Genomic DNA, 19,156 nt, shown 5'->3' with positions numbered 1-19,156 from the left:
CCAGGTTTCCTGGAAAAGACAAACTCATGAGCATCCACAAAGTTGCCCCAGTCCGGCTGCTCTGGTTTACCCATTAGTCCTGCTATATTCCATGACATGAGCTTGAGACCGTTTAGACTTACTTCCGTCTCACCCTCGGGATTCACCTCCAATTCTTGTCTGTCTGTGTTTACTATCGGTCCTGGGTTGTTAACAATAATCATGGAAATTTGGGAATGTGAGCCCTCCTCACCAGTTGTTACGCTATTGGGTTTAGACTCAACTACCAAATTACCCACACCCTCTCGTGAACCGAGTATGCTATTTCTCTTTCTCTCTTCATGCCCCAAGGCACCCCTTTGCTCTGACTGTTGGCCTGGAAACTGAACCCCCATATCCAAAGTAGAATCACCCAAATGATTAGACGACATGGGAAGGGATATACAATTTGGCACTAGTCAGTCAACCATATCAAGAACACTATATTTCTTAGGGGAATACTAGGGAGAAAACCAAAACCATCCAACCCGGTTCTATTGCTGGAATTTCCGGGTAGAAGTCGCCCCTCCCAAGTCCTTTCCTGATAACCAAACGACTCGACACTTGGAGTAGTGGTATAAAAGTAGCTAAGATCCAGTGCCTGGGTAGAGGTTCTCAATTTTTGGCGCTGCCCCTCACAAATATGGCGCACAGCCCGTCTATCTCTAAAATTTACTACTATGCAGTTGCCTGATATATCTTTCTTTCTCCGACCTACCCAACTTACTCTGCGGGCAAACATGATTTGGCTATGTACCTTTGGAGGAAGGGGTCTTTTGGTATTCAGCCAATGGATGGTTTTATTCTTTAATTCAATATATGATTCAGAACTGCCCTCGGCTAAACCCGGGACCCCTGTCAAAACAACAATGTAAGGTGCTGACTCTGGGGGCAAATCAATATGTGACAACATATTCTCATGAATAACAGATCCCTTTGTACCCCCTGCGAGATTATGGCCGGGCCCACTTCCAATAATTGTGGTTGTTCTCTCACTCCCCTGCCAGAGTCTCGAACTTCCAAAAGGGCTCGGCCAGTGTCAGCGATGTGGCTTACTACAATGTTCCCACGTGGTGTACTTTCCATTGGGTCAGGGGCATGGGCATCGGAGGTCACGTTGCTGCCACCCAAGCCTCTACATCCATCCGTTGTTATTTCCTTATCCTGTACATTCGCTGGTAGGTTCTTCTGTATACCATCTAGGTTGGTTGTAGTCAATTGTTCAAAATTTCACCAACCTATCCTCAATCGATGAAAGCCTCTCGAATAGAGGTTGTAAGGAAGAAGTAATGAGGCTGCCAATTTTTAGCCAAAAACCCTCATCCATTGAGGGCAAAGAGCCAACAAGAGAGGTCATTGGCGGAGAGACTACGGAGGGTATATTCATGTGTGATAATCCTGGGCTTAGGGGTATAGCACTGGGCGGGCCTCCATGCTTGTTCAATTTAGGCATTTTGTGGTTTTTTTTCCCCTCAGTGCACCCCCTCCTCGCTTCCTCTTTGGAATTGCCCCCGTAGTGTGGACAGGTTGGTTGGGCAAACCTTTCGGGGTGCCCCCACAGAAGCGCAAATGGCTATCTGTTCATCAATAGTGGTAGCCTTGGTGTTATTGCATGCAGTTTTGCTTGCCTGGTCAGACTTACCATCAGTCGGAACGGGCACCAACACCTGCAGCAAGGGTTTACCACTTAGTCGTGAGTCGCTAGCGACTATGGCTTTGCAGTTATCCATCTCCGGGGTTCGTGCCAAGATCAAATCACCCATGGATGAGCGTTTAGCGAATCCAAGTTCCTGGGAAAGGCGACGCTCAGTTATAGCAATTTCATGGGCCATGGCCCTTGTGATAAACTGGTCCAGAGTCCCAGCTACATGCCCGCCCATTGCAGCTTTCCTGTCCTTTCCCTCACGTCAGACATTACAACCAAATTGGATGCTTTAATTGGGTTCAGGAAAGGAATAGTGGTTAGTAGTAGCGATTATGTAGCAGATGACTGACCTTGAATCTGATGAAGTTAGAGGGAGGGCCCAGCCCAGCCTCCACTGGTCTCCAACGGGCTCAAATGGGCCCGCCCTTGGCCTGGGCTTTGCCCGGCACGCGCCCGCGAGCGTTACACGAAGCGGGTGCCGCGAGGAGTAATGTAGCAGCGGTGGGAAGGGCTGATGCAGGACAGGTGGCGTGTGCCCTGTAGGCTCCTGGGACCTGCAGACCTTCTGGTCAGTAGTTTGCACCCAAATGAGTCTGCGAAGAGGCACTGATAGAATTATAGAAAAGGGGAAGTAGCAATAGTTATTGGGAGTAGTGGACATGTGTGCCTGTTATTTGGGTGAATTGGCTAAAAAGGATTGAGTCGTTTGAAAAGGATGTTTCCGAATAGCGAACATGTGCCCTTGTTAGTTGAGAGAATTGGCTGAAAAAGAGGGGGACATTTGAGAAGGATGTTTGGGAGTTAATAGTATTCAGAAAGGTTTGGGATAAGTCAAAGAAGGGAGAGACGGGAAAAAGGCTGACTGGAATGGATGTTTTTTCAACAAAACAAATGAACTTATACATACACATGTACACATGACACTGACTACATTATTTGTGACTTGAGTAATTCTCTCTATATGTACTCATATGTACATAAGAGCAGCAATATGTACATGCCTGATATAAACATGTATCTCGTGGTGAGCCATGCAAAGTTTAACAGATAAATACAATTACCTTATGCATACATATATACACATGACACTGCCAAAAATTTTAGCAGCAGGCATATTCTTCTCTGTATATATAGCCATATGTATAGAGAAGCAGCAATATATACATGGTCTGATATACATATGTTTTGTGGTGTAATATGCGATTTTCTCCATATATTAATGCATCTGCTCACAACTTGAAGCATAGCTCAATGCGCAATGAGACACATTTAACAACAAGGTCATCTCTATACTGTGAGAAGCATTGTTTGGTATGTCTGCATGCACTGTCCACTTATACACATATACATGTACCTACATATACACATTATGCTCTGTCTCAGAGGATTTTTATCAATTATAAAAACCATTTGAGTACTTTGTGTGCTAAACCTTTCAAGTTGGAAAGCAGCCTGGTATATTTAGCTCCACTTTGTATTTGAGAATTCTTGAGTTTGAGTGACTTCCTGTAAATGAGACGAGGTTATATTAGTTGGGTAAATGTATCATAGTAACGTTTTATTAATCTCATTTGAAACTATATGAGTGCACCAAATTGCCATGAAGAACAAAATTCAATTTTAATATATGGCTGCATGAACTTAATGCTATATAATTTTGACAATGCTAAGCACTACTTTCTCTGTATTCCAGCTTCATGATCAAAAGTCTGAGAGATGTTCTTAAGATTGCTTGAAAAAGTGTAGAGCGAAGTTAGAAAAATATTACCATGATAATCATGTAGTTGACGTAGGTTTAGGGTATATGCAAGAGGCTATAGAATGTGAATATTGGTGTTGCAATATTTCTTATTCACCTTCAACTGTAGATTATTATGCAGTAAGTCACATATATGTAAATCGAGTTGATAATATTTTATGTATTAATTCTTTTTATTTATGGAGGGCAAACTGTTCCCTACAAAGGCATTCTGGCATTGATTATCCTGACTGAGAAAAAAAAGCAACTCAGTAAAAAAAAATGCAAGGGGACTAAGTATTTCTAAAGCTAAGTTTTGAGAACTTTCCTGACAGCGTAGCGATCACTGATGTCTGGAAGAGTGAGAGGCAAGCTATTTCACTGCTGAGCAACTTGAACAAAGAAAGCTTGGCCTGCCTGCTCGAACCTTGTTGGCATTAGCTGAGCGCAGCTCTCTTCAGGGGAAATAGCGTTACAGTTTATCCTAAAGCAAGAATGGTCCGACTTGGTGGCAAGCTTTGTGGGTCATAGAGAGAGATTTAAATTGGATTCACTTTGGCATGGGCAGTCAATGAAGATAGTCCAGCGCAGCTGTGGTAGAATAACCTTACAACAGAGAGAACAAACTAACTTTGCTGTGGCTGACTGACTATGGTAAAGAAGTTTAATAAGTTATACAGGAGCCCTCAAGAACAGTGCATTACTGTGGTCCAGTCTACCCAAAATGACATTTTACACTATTAGAGTGTGTAACTGACTTTGTAGCAGGGTTGGATTTTGTGTAATATCTGCATTATAGAAAATAAAGTAGACAATAGTCTATTGACATGACTTGTAAGTGAGAGATCCTTGTCCATTTACACTCCCAAATTCCAAACCAAGGACACCCCCACTGGAACAAAGCTGCCCTTAAGATCACAGATATTCACTCACAGCGGATGCATAGGTCTTCCTGTAAAACAGCATATAACTTTGTTTTTATGGCATTACATTTATGGGAGTTTGCACAGTGCCAACTTCAGATGTCAGGCATGCAGCTATGGAACAATTGTCATCTGCATAGTTAGCAAAAGTTTTTCTATGGGATCTATTTAGAAGGGCAAGTAACCTAAGGTAGCCATTAAATAATGTGAGACTCAGAAAATCCCCCTGAGGTACACCATGACCAACTGCTTTGAAGGATGAAAGGAAAGTGGGAATGATGGATTGCTTGTGTGCAGTCCTCCTCAAATGACTTGCACCTTATTAAGGATCTACCTTGAACCGCGTTGATGACGTATGTTGCCACATCCAGTAACAAGGTCCTTGTATCACATTGGACAGCTTTTTTTACATGGGGAATGGCAAAAGTGAGATTGGTCTCAAATTACTAAGAACAGTAGGAACGGCAGTGCCTTTTAAGAGAGAAAAAACGAAGGGCCCAAATTATATTTTAGCAGAGAGGGTAATCCGCCTTCAGTATATCGATTGCAGAGAAAACTCCATCTCAGACAGGCCAACAGAATAGGGGTCATCAGAGGTTTGGACATTTGTCTCCAAACCCTATTTAGAGACGGTGGACAAAAGGAAATTCTTCTCTGTCCTTCAACATTAGGTTTTGCACAAGAGGCTTTGAAAATTGTTTGTAACATGCCCACCACTCCTTGGTAGAATACTGTCATGGTAAGATATTCATAGATTTTTCCTGTTTACAAAAAGAAAATACCGTTTTTCGCGTGATTTTTATTTTGAAAGTAAAAAACGTTGAAAGTTTCCCAGCCAACTCCATTATGTTGACTCCACAACAGCAGTTCCTGTAAATGCAGGAGGTGTTCACTGGGCCAGCAGAAATATCAGAATTTGGCAGGCGGTTACTCCCTCATAGCGATAGAGCACATAGCCATTGTTTAAACTCCAAATTAGGCCCCAAAGGTCTTTTTTACAGGCCAGTGTTACAACAGCCACTTGCAGGGAATAGTTACAAATTGTGTCTAGTGGGAATTCGGATGTGATGGAGTTAGTAATGTTAATAAAGTCAACACCTGAAAGTTGACCCAAGTCATCCAGGGTTACATAAGAATTATTTGTTTGCAGGATAATGACTAAAGTGGCCGCAAAAGGTGAAGTGCAGAATATAAATTTGTTTGTGAAGTAAGAGTCGCTTGATATTATGACTTTTTTCTTTCAAAGATGTCCACCAAATTTTTGCATACAAATAAAGTGAGAGTGACCAATTGTGTGTGCAAAGTGGAATAAATAGGGAGGGGGCAATAGAGACGATTTTCTTTGTCGTGATGGGTGCCTCCAAAATTACTTTTGCAAAGAACTTTAACTTTTCCATATAAAGCTTTTACTGCTCTTTATATTACTGCAGGTAATGCACTGTGTACAGGCGAGCAATATTATCTGAAATAGCAGGCATATTTAAACTACTGACTGGTAATCACCTTACTTCTGGCATGGTACAAATTGCACTCGAAGCCATTGTTCCAAGGATGAATGCTTGTGAATGTATCCAGTCAAGCACCAGGGGCCTCATTTATGAAAAGTGACGCATCGCTGCGTGAAAACAGCGATGCGTCACTTTTCACTGCGCACTCCTTGCGACACCAATGATGCGTCATATTTAATGTATGACGCATCATGTCGCAAGGACTTACAGATACGTCAGTATTTCTGACGTATCTGTAGCGCAAAAGTGACGCATTCCTGGAGTGTGTCACAAAAGTGACGCAACTCCAGCAATGCGTCCTTTCACATGGGGAAAGCCCCATGTGAAAGGGCTTGCGTCAGACTTACGCCTTCTGTGAGGCAGATGCAAGATTTTGACGCAACAGCATCCTAAAAGTGGCGCAGTGAAACATCATAGATTTCACTGCGTCACTATTACGAGGCTTTTTGCGGGGGAACGCCCCCTCTGCATACATTATACCTGACGCAGATATAATGTGGCGCAGGGGGTTAAAAAGTGACGCATCTACCTAGATGCGTCACTTTTTAAATATGGCGCAACAAGGCGCATTTTTTACGCCGCTGGTGCGTCACAAAAAGTGACGCACCGGCGGCGCAAAACTGACGCAAGGCCTCATAAATAAGGGCCCAGATGTTCTAGAGCACTTTCCCAGAGAAGCCTGTGATACTCCCTTAGCATGTTCTCCACTTTATATGAATTTGAGGACAGTCTATAGTGAATGGTTGGTTCTTCTTTGTATCTTTGGGTAAATTAATCTCATTCTGAACACTCTGCAAACTTTTAGCCTAAAATTGATTTGGAAACTCAGGGAACTCGAGCAATAAAATGCAGATGGCACAATAAGACATTCAACCACAAACGAAAGCACATGCCTCCTCTTATTCAGTTTAATAGTGCCTCAATTTTCCGCATTTCACTGCATTTCATTAGCAACCAATCATCGTCTTAAAATTGACCCTTATGATCATAAGATCCGTGCATTTAATTAATCACAAGCATTACCTCTCACTTCTGTCCCCGTATGTTGATCTTTTACCCAGCCTAAGCATTACACGGTATCTTTGCCTTAAATTATGTAAATAGGCATTACTATATACAGTGCCTTAAAACCTTCAGGTGCAGCAGCACTACATATGACATAGAATAGAATATTGGAAGATGAAAATTATCTAAGCTTTCAATGGATATATTCCGAACATAGTAGTCAGTAAATGCCACCTTGTTCATTTGGATGAAACTAATCATTGTTTTCGTCAAAATAACGCAGTGAAATATTGATTATTTTAAATGGATGAACATGAAAGCAGCTTATTGAATACCTGTTATGTTATGTTATGTTATGTTATGTTATTTATTACTTGTTAAGCGCGCATACGCCCTGGGGCTTCTTGGCGCTGGTGAGAGAAACAAACATAACAGTGCATAAAAGAAAAACAATTATTTTTTACAGTAGGCCTGGGAAAAAAGAAGAGTTTTAAATGCCTTCCTAAAAGCAAGGAGATCCTTGCTATGTCGCAGAGTCAAGGGGAGGGAATTCCACAAGGAGGAGGCTAAGAATTGAAAGCTGCTGCCCCCTTGACGTTTCTTTTTGAAACGAGGGACCTCAAGTAGATCTTTGTGGATTGATCTCAAACTGCGCGAAGGTGTATATTTGCGCAGTAGTGATCTAAGGAACATGGGGCCCTTACCCTCCAGAGCCTTGAACACAATGCAACCCACCTTAAAAGTGGCTCTCTGTTCCACAGGCAGCCAGTGCAGAGTCTCTAGTCCATGTCTAATCGATTCCCACTTAGGAGTTTTATAGATAAGTCTCGCAGCTTGATTTTGCAGGTACTGCAGTCTTTTAAGTTGGCCAATAGGCGCCCCCAAATAGAGGCCATTGGAGAAATCGATATGGGACAGGACCAGAGCACTGACTGTCTGTATTAAGGCCAGGCCTGTAAGAAGATGTGCTATTTTTCTGATCTTCCTCAATTGAAAAAAGCCCGAGGAGACCACAATTCCGACTTGGCTCACCAAGGTAAGATCCTCACTAAGAGTCACTCCCAAGCTTTTCACTGTGCGGGATTTTTTTGGAGGCGAGCCCATGTCCGATGGCCAGAAGCTAGGACTCCAGCTGATCTCACTCTTCCCAGGAAGAATGAGCTCCGTTTTTCCCGGATTTAACTTAAGATGGTTTAGGGACATCCACCTCTGGATGAAAGACATGGTGGCTCGAAATTCCTCAGCAGCATTGTGGGAGTTTAGCACAAAAACCAACTGCAGGTCGTCTGCGTAGTTGATTTACTGTAGCTCAGGCTATATTGTACTTGCAAGGTAGACACCCATTCATCTTATCATTATATTTTCTTGTTTACTAGTCATAACACAAGTCTAAGAATATTTTGGGCTAAATCCTGCCCTGTTTAATTGTACTGCACTCTTTTTTCAATGTGCTTTTCGTAATGTAGCTATTTCGCAGGCACTACCTTTCAGCAGTTATTATTAAAATATGCAAAGCCTTGTACTCTTGTATTGCTGTCACTATGGAAGCTAGAAGTGAATTTTCGCAGTAAAGGGACGTCATAAAGAATGATACAATTCTCCACCCTTTGATTGTTTTACAAAAACATCTGCCTCCCATGCTTTGCATTGGTTTCCATTTGTCCTAGCATATAGTATTCAGTAGCTGAATTGCCAGGGTGAGAGTTAACTTCTAAAATAAAGCTAGTTGATCATTTCCCGTTATCAGCATGCAATGCCATTTGTTCTGGCCTGCCTATAAAAAGGAAGGAAGCTGGGGAAACATTTGCACCAGTATAGTCTTATAATTTGATGTGATATAATGAAAGAAAACCTGCAAGTGAATCACTTTTCAGGAATCATGAATAATTTACTTTTATTTATCATTATTTTATGTTTCTTTTTTATTTAATTTATTGCATTTCTGTTTCCTTATAGAGTAGTGTACCAAGAGCCAGTGTATGGCACTAAATTAACACAGGTATGAAGAATGGATTGATACAAAAAATACTCATTACACTGAATGTGGTTTGCAGTGGAATTATACTAACATCCTTTATTTAATTTAGGGGAGGAGGGATGGGTCATTTTTCACAAAGCATACAGTTGGCCTGAGTTGAAGTGAACCGGGGAGATTTATAAATATTTTTTTTGTATTTTATGATACTCCCTAGTCTTAAAACCAATCACAAATGGAACATGCCTGCTTGGATGCTGCATGTGTATCACTGTCATGGTCTATGAACTCCAAAGACACCTGGCATTCTTAGTTCTTTTTTATGGGGTAAATATTCTGCACTGCAATGTCACACCAAGCTGTGTTTAAGCAAATACCTGCATGCTTAACTGCAGCATATCGGAGAACACTACAAACAATATAACATTTAAGAAAATATGTACATGAAATTAACGGAAGTACTTGTTTTCGGAATATATGCCATTTTAAAGTGGTTGGACTGTACCATGAATAATTACAGCTTAAAAATGAAGTATTAATACGCTGCTAAGGTGGTAATTTTCTAAAATGACGTTTAGAAATCTAAAGGAATCCTAAGTTAATCAGAAATGACAGTGATTTAAAATTAAAAATATTCACAATGATACAACAATAAAAAGCTTATCAGTGACATATCCTGTTATGATCACTGTTTAGAAAAAAAAACATGCACAGGCTCATACAAAAGTTATTACAATCCTAATTCACTAACTTATTTCCAGGTGTAATTGTGATTTCTGTTTGCAGTTGTATATTACGCTTGTGCACTTTTTTGCCCAATTCAAAAAGTATTCAATCTTGAGTAGAGTATATTGTTGTAATTAAGTATAAGCTACGATAACAGGTCTTCCAAGGTGTGTCATGGGGGACTTGAAAATAAGACACGTGTGGAGACTCACTGAGTATTAGTGTATTACCATAACTTTCTAGTATCTAAATTACTGCTACCATGTCCAGGTATAAGTGTTGCAAAAGATGTGGGAGAGAGTGTCAATTAACAGAGTTCTCAGAGATGAGGTGAGGGTTTAGAGAGATGTTATAAATAAGTGTTTCATTATCAGCAGGAATTTGCAGTAGAAATGCTGGTTTAAATCAGCTGGGGTACCCATTGCCAGTCATATGTTTCCACTACCCTTGTTTGAATCCTTATGGGGTTATTTAGACATGCATGAATAAGAATGTTGTGTGAGTAAATCTAATGGGGTAGCCTAGGTACATGAGAGCGTTTAGAAACCTTTTGCTCTAATCTTAGTGTATCTTTGCTAAAAACTAGAAATGATCTATCTTTTATTAAACTGACTTTTCAAAAAGTCATAGCCAATATAAAGATGAAGAACAGTGTATGTATTAAATGCTTCAAACAGCTGTATAGAGGCCTGAGTAACTGTTGACAATGCTGTGCTTACTAATATATATGAATGAGTGTTAACCAGGGGTCTGAGGAAACATCTAACTAACATTGGGGGTTATGGGATAGAAATGAAATGTAAAATGTTTTCTGGCAGAGGACAATGTATGATAGGTGTGTGTTTCAGATTGTTTGGAAAAAAAGACCTCCTATCCCCACAATGGGAGCTGTTTAATTTCTATAACATTTACTGGGTTATGTAACTTACAACACTTTGGCAAGCATTACCACCAAATTTAAAACAATAACAAAAGACACCCTATCCCTCCAGGTAAAGCTATCACCGATATCTTGTAATGGGACAGCACATGTTTCGTTAGCATTGGTGGATGTTTTTGGAACATGTACAAGAATTTAGAGAGGATAGTCAGTTTAAGGGTCATTATCCTGCTGAGCCATAAAGAGCATGAGAGCACAAAAATAACGTGAGGGATGTCATCATCTTAGAAGGGAGCTTGAAGTTACTTCCGGTGAGCCCTATCAGGGATCCCCTCAAAATGGGTCTCATGCTGTAGTGAGCTGGGTAACGATTGATGCCCCTACTAATATGAGGCCTAACGATTTCCTTAATTTTGAGGCCTTCAACCTGCTGATATTTGTCTAGCAATTTAGTCAGCTCTTGAAGAGATCTCTGGGGGGAGTGAGGGCAAGACACAGTTTGTGAAGGATGACACCTTATTGGTTGCTCCCCAGAATGGTATGTCCTGGATTATCTCATTCTGATCTTTTTTAGTAGGGGTTCCAGTTGGAGGCCGAAAAGCAATGTCAATATTGGGCAGCACTGCCTCGTGCCTCTTTGTATCTCTTTGTTAGTAGTCTACAGGCTGCTCACCTTGCCTATGGTGTTGTGTACAGTGTGTCCATCCACATTTTGCTATCATCATTTTCCAGCCCGCTCTAATGAATGCTTTTCCGTATCAAGTGAAAGGAGGAATGCTCCTTTACATCTTTTGTGTGAGCACAATTAAAAAAATTAAATGACTGCTTGGTCTGCATAATATGGTGGCCAGACTGCCATTTTTCAAAGTGTGATACCAGCCAGCATAGGCTCAACATTTGAACCAAGGGTTTTCCAAACCTTGCAATGATTTGTGGGAAGCAGGAGTGGAGAATTTTGGAAACCTGATGATTTTTTCAGTTAGTAAAGTTAGTAGTGAACTTATAAACAAGGCCACATTTAATTATAGGTTGGGGTCAGAATTACGGCTCGACATAGGGTTATTGTTGGGTTATGTTTAGGCTCAGAGTGAAAAAATGATATAAGTTTAAGAATAGCACTTTGCTTAGCCTCATTGTAGGAGTATATTTGCATGATTGTAGTCATAACTATTGAAATCATACTTTTAGTTTTTTTTTAATTAAGTCAATTATTTTGGGATATTATAGGTTAAATATCATAACCCATAACCATTATAGCTTATCTGCTTTTTCCAAATATCATTTATACAAATTCCATAATAAGTTGTGACATTAAGATGGTAAAATTACCGTGCAAACCATAGTAAGGACAGTACTAGGGGTGTACCAGTAAAGTTAATTAGGTAATCTACATGGCCATGCTCCATGGTGTAATGAAAATGTGTGAAGGCTGTTTTGTAGCTTGGGCTAAGACCAATACAAAAATTCAATTTTTACAACATTTTATAAATTCGTGAAAATCTAATTCTTCGCGCACTTTAGATTTTTCTACAAACATCACAAGAATGATTTTTAGAAATGTTGTTAAACCCAGATTACCCAGGTGATCATTTATTCATCCTGCAGATGGTCGCACTACCAGGGTGTTCCCTGAGTTCCATGCTCAGGTACTCTGCCAGAAAGTTAGGACTCTTGGCACCCTTACGAAGTGGCCTCCAGCGATACCTGGTTTCTAACCAGATTTCCACCTACACCTCCTACCTGCTGCAGCCAACAACTGTCACATCCACAGGGTCAGCTGCTCATGCTGCTGCAACCTCGTGGCAAGTGGGCTGAGTCCTCTTCATCATGGGGCTTGGAAGACCTGGGGTCTCGCCATGTTGGGTAAGGATAGGCCCACCGGTTCTGCCACACGCAAACCCACATAGACCAATGCACTACTGGATGACCATCGGGCCATTAGGAATTTCTGAGGGCGATAAATCTGCCTCTCCATCCAGCAAGCTCACAACCATCCTTCAAGCTATCCAGACAGCACAGGCTGCAGTAGAGACAAAAATCAGAAAAATGTGAATGATGTTGGCTACTGCACCAAGATCTTCTAAAGGCCACCACATGCATTACAGAAGCTGTATCCCAGATCTCAACAGTTGAGGACAACATTTCCATAGACACACCTAAGATGCCATGAATCTCTTCAGGCGCAATCATGTGCACATAATCAGCATCCCTGAAGGTACGGAGAGTGCTGAACCTCAATAGATCACTGACTATTTAGAGCACTGGATTAAATACTGGGTGCCCTCCAAACACTTGTCCTCCTGGTTTACAATAGAGAGAGCCCATCAAGAGCTGACCTCCAAGCCTCACCGGAGGCTCCCTTAAGCCAATAATCTCTTGCATACTTAATTATAGAGATAGAGATGCTATCCTTAGGAAGGAACTCCAGTGTGGTGATACCAAAGCTCTCTTCTTTCCTGACTACTCTTGTGAGGTGCAGCAGAGACGTCACTCTTAAACGGAGGCCAAGCAAAAGCTTCCTGCTGGAATCCATGTCATGCACGGTTTTCACTGTTGCACACGCCATCTCCCTGAGGCACTTCTACTTCAAGAAACCCACCTTTTGGGGTAATGTTGCCCCTTCCTGTTATGTAAGGATTATGATAGGGTCTTCCATGCAGGGTATAGATTTGGATCTAGAGGAGTAGCTATCCTTCTAGGACATCCCTTCCCCTTCCCCTTCTCTATTTCCCATGCAATACACGACACGCAGGGTTGCTTCCTCACCCTGAGAGCAAGACTGGACAGCCAGGCTATTACTTTAATGAGCGTGTATGCACAACCTGCATACCTTGGCACCTACCTCTGAGATCTCTCCAAACTCCATTTGAACTTTCCACAGGGTCATTCATTGATTGGAGGTGACTTTAATGCAGTGCCCTACCAAAAGCTCAATACCACTGGGTCTCTCACCATCTCTAGAAGTGCCAGTGCACATCTTCTTACAGGCTGGGCCCCCAATCTTGGCCTCTGTGATGGCTTGAGGGCATGGCACCTGAGAAAACATCAATTCACACATACCTCTGTAGCCTATCAAACATACTCACTAAGAGATCTTGTCTTTTTACCCACTTCACAATGCCGAGGTATCACACAAATTCAAATTCTTTCTCATGGGATTTTGGATCATTACCCTCTTCTCCTTATCTCGGACCCTCTATGTCCAACCAGCACCATATGTGGCATCTTCATGCCTGGTACCTTCAGGATGATGCTTTTGTTCAAACTCTTACTGCTGAACTTCAAGCTTATTTCCGCTGCAACAAGGGCTCGGTCATGCAGATTAGCACCCTATGAGCTGCTAGCAAGGTGACTATATGGGGATTTGCTGAGGGACGTAATAGGGCACAGGAGCATGCCCGCTCCTTTCATATTACCAATTGGAAGCACATGCCCCCCACTTGGAATGGCACCTTGCATCAGATTCCAAGGAGAATACCTCCCAACAACTGAGTCTTCTTTATGAAGAAATATGCCTTCACTATCTAGAAGCCCCCAAACACCTTTGGTAGGCTACATACGCCAAGATTTATGCATAGGGGACCCATATGAAAAGCTGTTGTATTTGTTAGCTTCCGGTCAACAGGTGAATAATACCATAAATTACTGATGAATGATATAAGCAACTATGCGATAACTGTGAGTATGAGAATATACTGGTTAGATTAAATAGGAGGAAAGGCTCACCAAGCAACAATAAATCAGATAATCAATTCACAATTTAGTTGAATGACCAATCAGGTAACATATTGGCCAGACAATATAAGTTAGTATTGAGGCACATTGTTCTTTACTTTTGAGAGCATTTTATCCATTAGTGTGTCTGTCATATTCTCAAACTCACTAAGGCTTTATTTCACCAACTTACACAAACAATCAAAAATCATGGACAGTTGCTAGTGGCTCAGACTTTAGTAAGAATTCCATCCATCACTTTTGTTGTTATAAACATTATTCATTGTCAGAAAGGAACATTGGATAATGTAGACTAACAGAATAATTGTTCATCTGTCACTTCAAACATTATTATATTCTCAGAATATTGCCATTAGTCAATAAAGAAAAATAAATAGCACAAGAGGATTTCTGAGATACATACCCATATCAAAAGTAAGCCTACTCTGAATTCATAACAAAATCTTATCATTGTGCAAGTCAAATATGAATTATAAGTTATTTCCCTCTTGAAATGCCCTTAATGCTTACCTGTTTTAGTTTAAGCTGGGCAACTGCAAATTACATTTATGTAGCAGACATTCCTTCCTAAGTAGCATTAATTTTCTATTTTATTAAATTCAGATCTGTTTCTAACATTTTACTCTCATTGATTGGCCTGTGAATCTTCACATACATTAACTTAACATTAACATTTCTCTCTGTGCTCAAAGGTATCTTAAGCATTTTCAATTTTAAAAAACTGACAGTGACAAGAAAAATGTTACTGGTATTAAATTGTAGTTTCATTCCCTCTTTATGGTGCAGGATTAGACCACAAGTTTGGATGATGATGAGTGGGTTCAGTAAATATTATTTCATATTCAATTCTTGGATTGCAGGCTCTGATCTGTCTTTGCTCCACACACTTGGTCTCTCGAAACCACATCAGGCCAGAAATTTACAGTTGCCCTGCTTGCACGTGATCTATGAAAAAAATCATCAGGTAACTTAAAAATGAAGGCAGATCACTGACATTTCAGGATGCCTAGACCTAGGAACACCAAACATGAGAACAACATTCATTGTCCTCCATTTCAAGAAACCTTTAATGATTACAGTCTTAAGATTAGAGCTCTGTGAAGAACTGCAAAACCAGGAAGTGTAAAAGAGGAACATTGGATGTGGACTCATCCTTTAAACCCAGTTAGTTCTAATATGACCCTTCCACATATTTGAGGCTCTTGTCCATATATATCAGCTGTCTCAACAGATGTCTCAACAGGCTACTAGGTAACATAGTACTACTAAAAAAGCCTTCACTAGACCCACTCAGCCCTGGTAATTACAGGCCTATTTCTCTCCTACCAGGTCTGGCCTAGGTGTGTAAGAAGGTTATAACTAAACAAATTATGGATTTTGACGAAAGTGAGGGTCTGCAGCATCCCGCTCAGTCTTGGTTCTGTGCAGTCATAGCACGTAATCCGTGCTGGTGGATACCATTCGGGAGTCCCTGGATGCCGGCGGGAGGGCAGCATTGATTTTGCTTGACCTCTCGGCGGCGTTCGATACTGTTCCCCACTTTCTTCTTCTCTCGCGTTTGGCCAGGATAGATGTGTCAGGGTCAGCCTGGAACTGGCTTAGGTCCTTTCTTGAGGGTCTGGCCCAGCAGATCTGGCTACCCCCTTCGGCCTCTTTTTATCAGGCTGTTACAACAGGAGTCCCTCATGGGTCTTCTCTCAGTCCCCTTCTTTTTAATATCTATGTGACCTCACTGGTCTATCTGGCTGAGAGTTTGGGGGCAAAGGTGATGGCGTATGCTGATGATACCCAGTTACTCTTCACATGGGACAGGGATGACAATCCGGTCACTCTAGTTCATCGGATATTTTGCTTTTTGGCAAATTCCCACCTAGGTTTAGGAAGACTTTGTGGCCACCTGACCTCCCCATGCCATCCTCTTTTGGGAAGCCTACAAAGAACCTGGGGGTCTGGTTTGATGAGGGTCTCTCCTTCTCGGTTCACATTTCGAAGATAACTGGGACCTGCTTTGGCCTGCTCAAGTCTTTGAGGACATTTTTTCCTCTCTTGTTGCAGGCAGCAAGAGAAACGTCACATGTGCCCTCATCCTGTCTCGGCTGGACTATGCCAATGCTCTTTTCATTGTATTCCTGCTTACCTAATCAAAAAGTTGCAGGTTGTCCAGAACTCGGCAGCTAGACTTCTGTTGGGCATCTCTGCCGGACATAGCATGCAGCATCATCTGAGCTCACTTCACCGGCTGCCTGTGGCGGAACGGGTGAAGTTCAAATCGCTGGTCCTAGCCCATCACGCCCTTCATGGTCCATCTTATCTGCAAAAGAATTTTGCTTTCTACATGCCCTCTAGACTGTTGCGATTGGCATCTCTCTGATCAACAATGGTTCCCTGTTTTCAATTTCAGAGGCAGGTTGGCAGGTCTCTGTCCTGGAAGGGGGCGGTAGCATGGAATGCCCTTCCCCTGGCTCTTCGCACTATTAAAGATCTGGCGGCTTTTAGGAAAAGTCTCAAAACGCATCTTTCTATCTGTTAGTTCTCTGCTCCCCCTTAAGTCATCGCGCCGGGACACTCATGAGTAGTCGTGCGCGTTACAAGTACAATTAACAGTAGTATATTACATAGATACCAAACGAAAAAATAGAATATGAGAAAGCATGAAGGGACAGAAGATAGATGTTTATGTTTTGTCAATTTGCTAAATAGAAAGAGGCATCTCAAAAGAGTTTTTAAGAATTTGCCATCTGCTTAATATGGTAGATTGAACCTTACTTTAGCAATGCATCAATGCAACAATGATTCAAAGTGCACTTTGATGTATACTGTAGTAGGAGAGTGTGTTTAGTGATCCAATGTCTATATATTGGTAAACTGAAACTACTGGGGGAGAGATAATTAATATTAATATATTTCAAGAGCAAACATAATGCACATAAATGTGTAACACTGACAGAAAATGAAGTCTGATTTCAAATTGATAGGAGCTAGGGATGTATTAGAATGATCAAATTCCCTCAAAGGTAAAAGACTGCTAAAGGTATAAAAGATTAATTAATATCTACTAAACAACATTAATGTCAGAAGTCCTGTGGTAGGGCTTGATAGAAAATGTAAGGTGTGTGGTAGCAGGAAGATGGAATGCAGGAGTGTGTGACATGGGCTGGAATGTGGAATGGTGAGTGAGGTGATGTTGGGTGAAACAGGGCAGTTGGCAGTTGAAACACTACTGGAGGAGGTGCCAATTGTTCCTGACTCTCCTTCCTGTTATTTGCAATAAACTTAAGAAACTACTTCTTAGTGTTATGTAATTTGTACTATGATATCAGTGTGTACTATTAAAAATTAATATGAGTGTTGAGAAAACTGACAAACAGAGTAGCACACAAAATGAGCACGATCTAAGAAATAATGAACCTATAAGACGGAAAAATATATTTAGTTGTTATAGGCATGATAGTTTCAGTCTTTTGGCTAATGCAAAAATTTTGCCCAGCGATTGATAAGGTGTGAACAAGTACAAAAAGAAGGGTCATTTTGTTTGTGTGCGTAGGGACCAGTAAAGGAGGGGCATAAATGTTGTTGCCTAGCCTAAGATGGTGAGTAGGATTTGAAGGATGGCATGGTATTGTGTGTACAGTGTGATAAGGTTTGAACTAAGGATAACTGTAAGAGGTTGCCAAAGTGTACAATGACCATGGATAGTAAATTTGTGGAAGTGATGGTGGATTTGTGTACATGGTGCATAATTATTTGTTATGCTCTATAAGTGAAATTGTGGAAGTAGAGACCACTTAAGGCCGCCAAGGTACAACTAGGATGTTATTCTAGTCATAAAATTGAATTGAAGGAGGAATTCTGGTCTGGCATGAAGTTTAAAGGAAGAAGAACATGTGGTAATTTTGTTTGAGAAAAAAGGATAGCAATATTGGGATGGCCTCATCAAGAAGAGCTGGGGATACATTTGTATTCTAGGGCTGAACCTCCTGAGTACGCTATTGAGATAAGTGAATGCAACAATGAAAGGCACGCTAAATTGCAAATGAATTTCAAGGATGTATTTAGTGGTGCATTGGGCAAGTTCAAAGGCTACAAACATAAAATTGCAATACGTGACAATGTAATATGAATATGGCAGAAGGTACAGAATGTGCCTCTGTCATATAGGACAAGTGTGAAGGACATGCTGCAAGATATATGTGCAAAGGATATTATCAAACTAATTCAATTTTCAGATTGTTTTTTCCACCACTGATTTAACAAGAGCATTCCATCAAGTGGAGCTGGAGAAAACCTCTAGACATTTTAGTGTATGTATTTCTCTAGAAGGGATGTACTAATATAAGAGAATGAAATTTGGACTAGCTAGTGTTTCAGCTGTGTTCCCGTGATTGATTAATGAAATACTGAAGGACATGGATGGGGCTAGAGTATTTCAAGATGACATTTTATTTTTTGGTAAAGATGTGAAAACACATAGTGGAACCCTCCAAATAGTTTTAACTCCATTACAAAATGTGGGATTGTCAGTAAAGGTGTCTAAATGTAAATTTGGGACATCTGAGTTGGGTTATTTAGGTCATAAGATCTTGTGTGGTGATATCACTCCAAAGCATTATTATGTAAAAGCAATTGTTGATGCTCCTATTCCTACTGACAAAGATCAGTTAAGATATTTTCTAGGTTGGGGTGAATTGTGTGCTTGATTGATACAGAATTAATCTAGTAAAGTTTAAATTATGAGAAAGTTACTCAAAAAGAATGCAAACTTTGTGTGGAATCATGAACAGAAACAATGCTATGAATTGTTAATAAAGGAAATCACAAAAGGTCTATATTTAAAACCATTTGTGAGTCGCGGAAATTGTGTGGTTGTAGTGAATGCAAGTGGGTATGGATTAGGAGCAGTGTTAGCGAAGAAAAATAAACAAGAAGAATGTGTTGTTACGTATGTTTCACAGGCTCTTAAACAAGGTGAAGTAAATTATTCTGTAATTGAAAGAGAATTATTT

At 40.9% G+C, this 19,156-nt stretch overlaps 1 protein-coding gene across 30 annotated transcripts in view; it reads left to right on the top strand.

Moving 5' to 3' along the window:
- Positions 1-19,156, top strand: part of RBFOX1 (RNA binding fox-1 homolog 1) — an 845,440-nt gene that overhangs the window by 681,951 nt on the left and 144,333 nt on the right. For 13 of the 30 annotated variants that reach the window (XR_015300685.1, XM_086941213.1, XM_086941205.1 and 10 more), the window contains exon 10: positions 8,794-8,836. The exons of the other annotated variants lie outside the window; for them this stretch is intronic. Coding sequence is in view for 12 of the 13 variants with exons in the window: in XM_086941213.1 (XP_086797339.1) it covers positions 8,794-8,836 (43 nt within the window). In the remaining variant the exon portion in view is untranslated. The remainder of the gene's footprint in view (positions 1-8,793; positions 8,837-19,156) is intronic. 30 annotated transcript variants of the gene reach the window in all.

This window comes from Lissotriton vulgaris, chromosome 10 (assembly GCF_964263255.1).
Source record: "Lissotriton vulgaris chromosome 10, aLisVul1.2, whole genome shotgun sequence".
NCBI classification, from domain to species: domain Eukaryota; kingdom Metazoa; phylum Chordata; class Amphibia; order Caudata; family Salamandridae; genus Lissotriton; species Lissotriton vulgaris.
The sequence above is the reverse complement of the archived record's forward strand: the minus strand, read 5'-3'. Positions and strand labels throughout refer to the sequence as shown.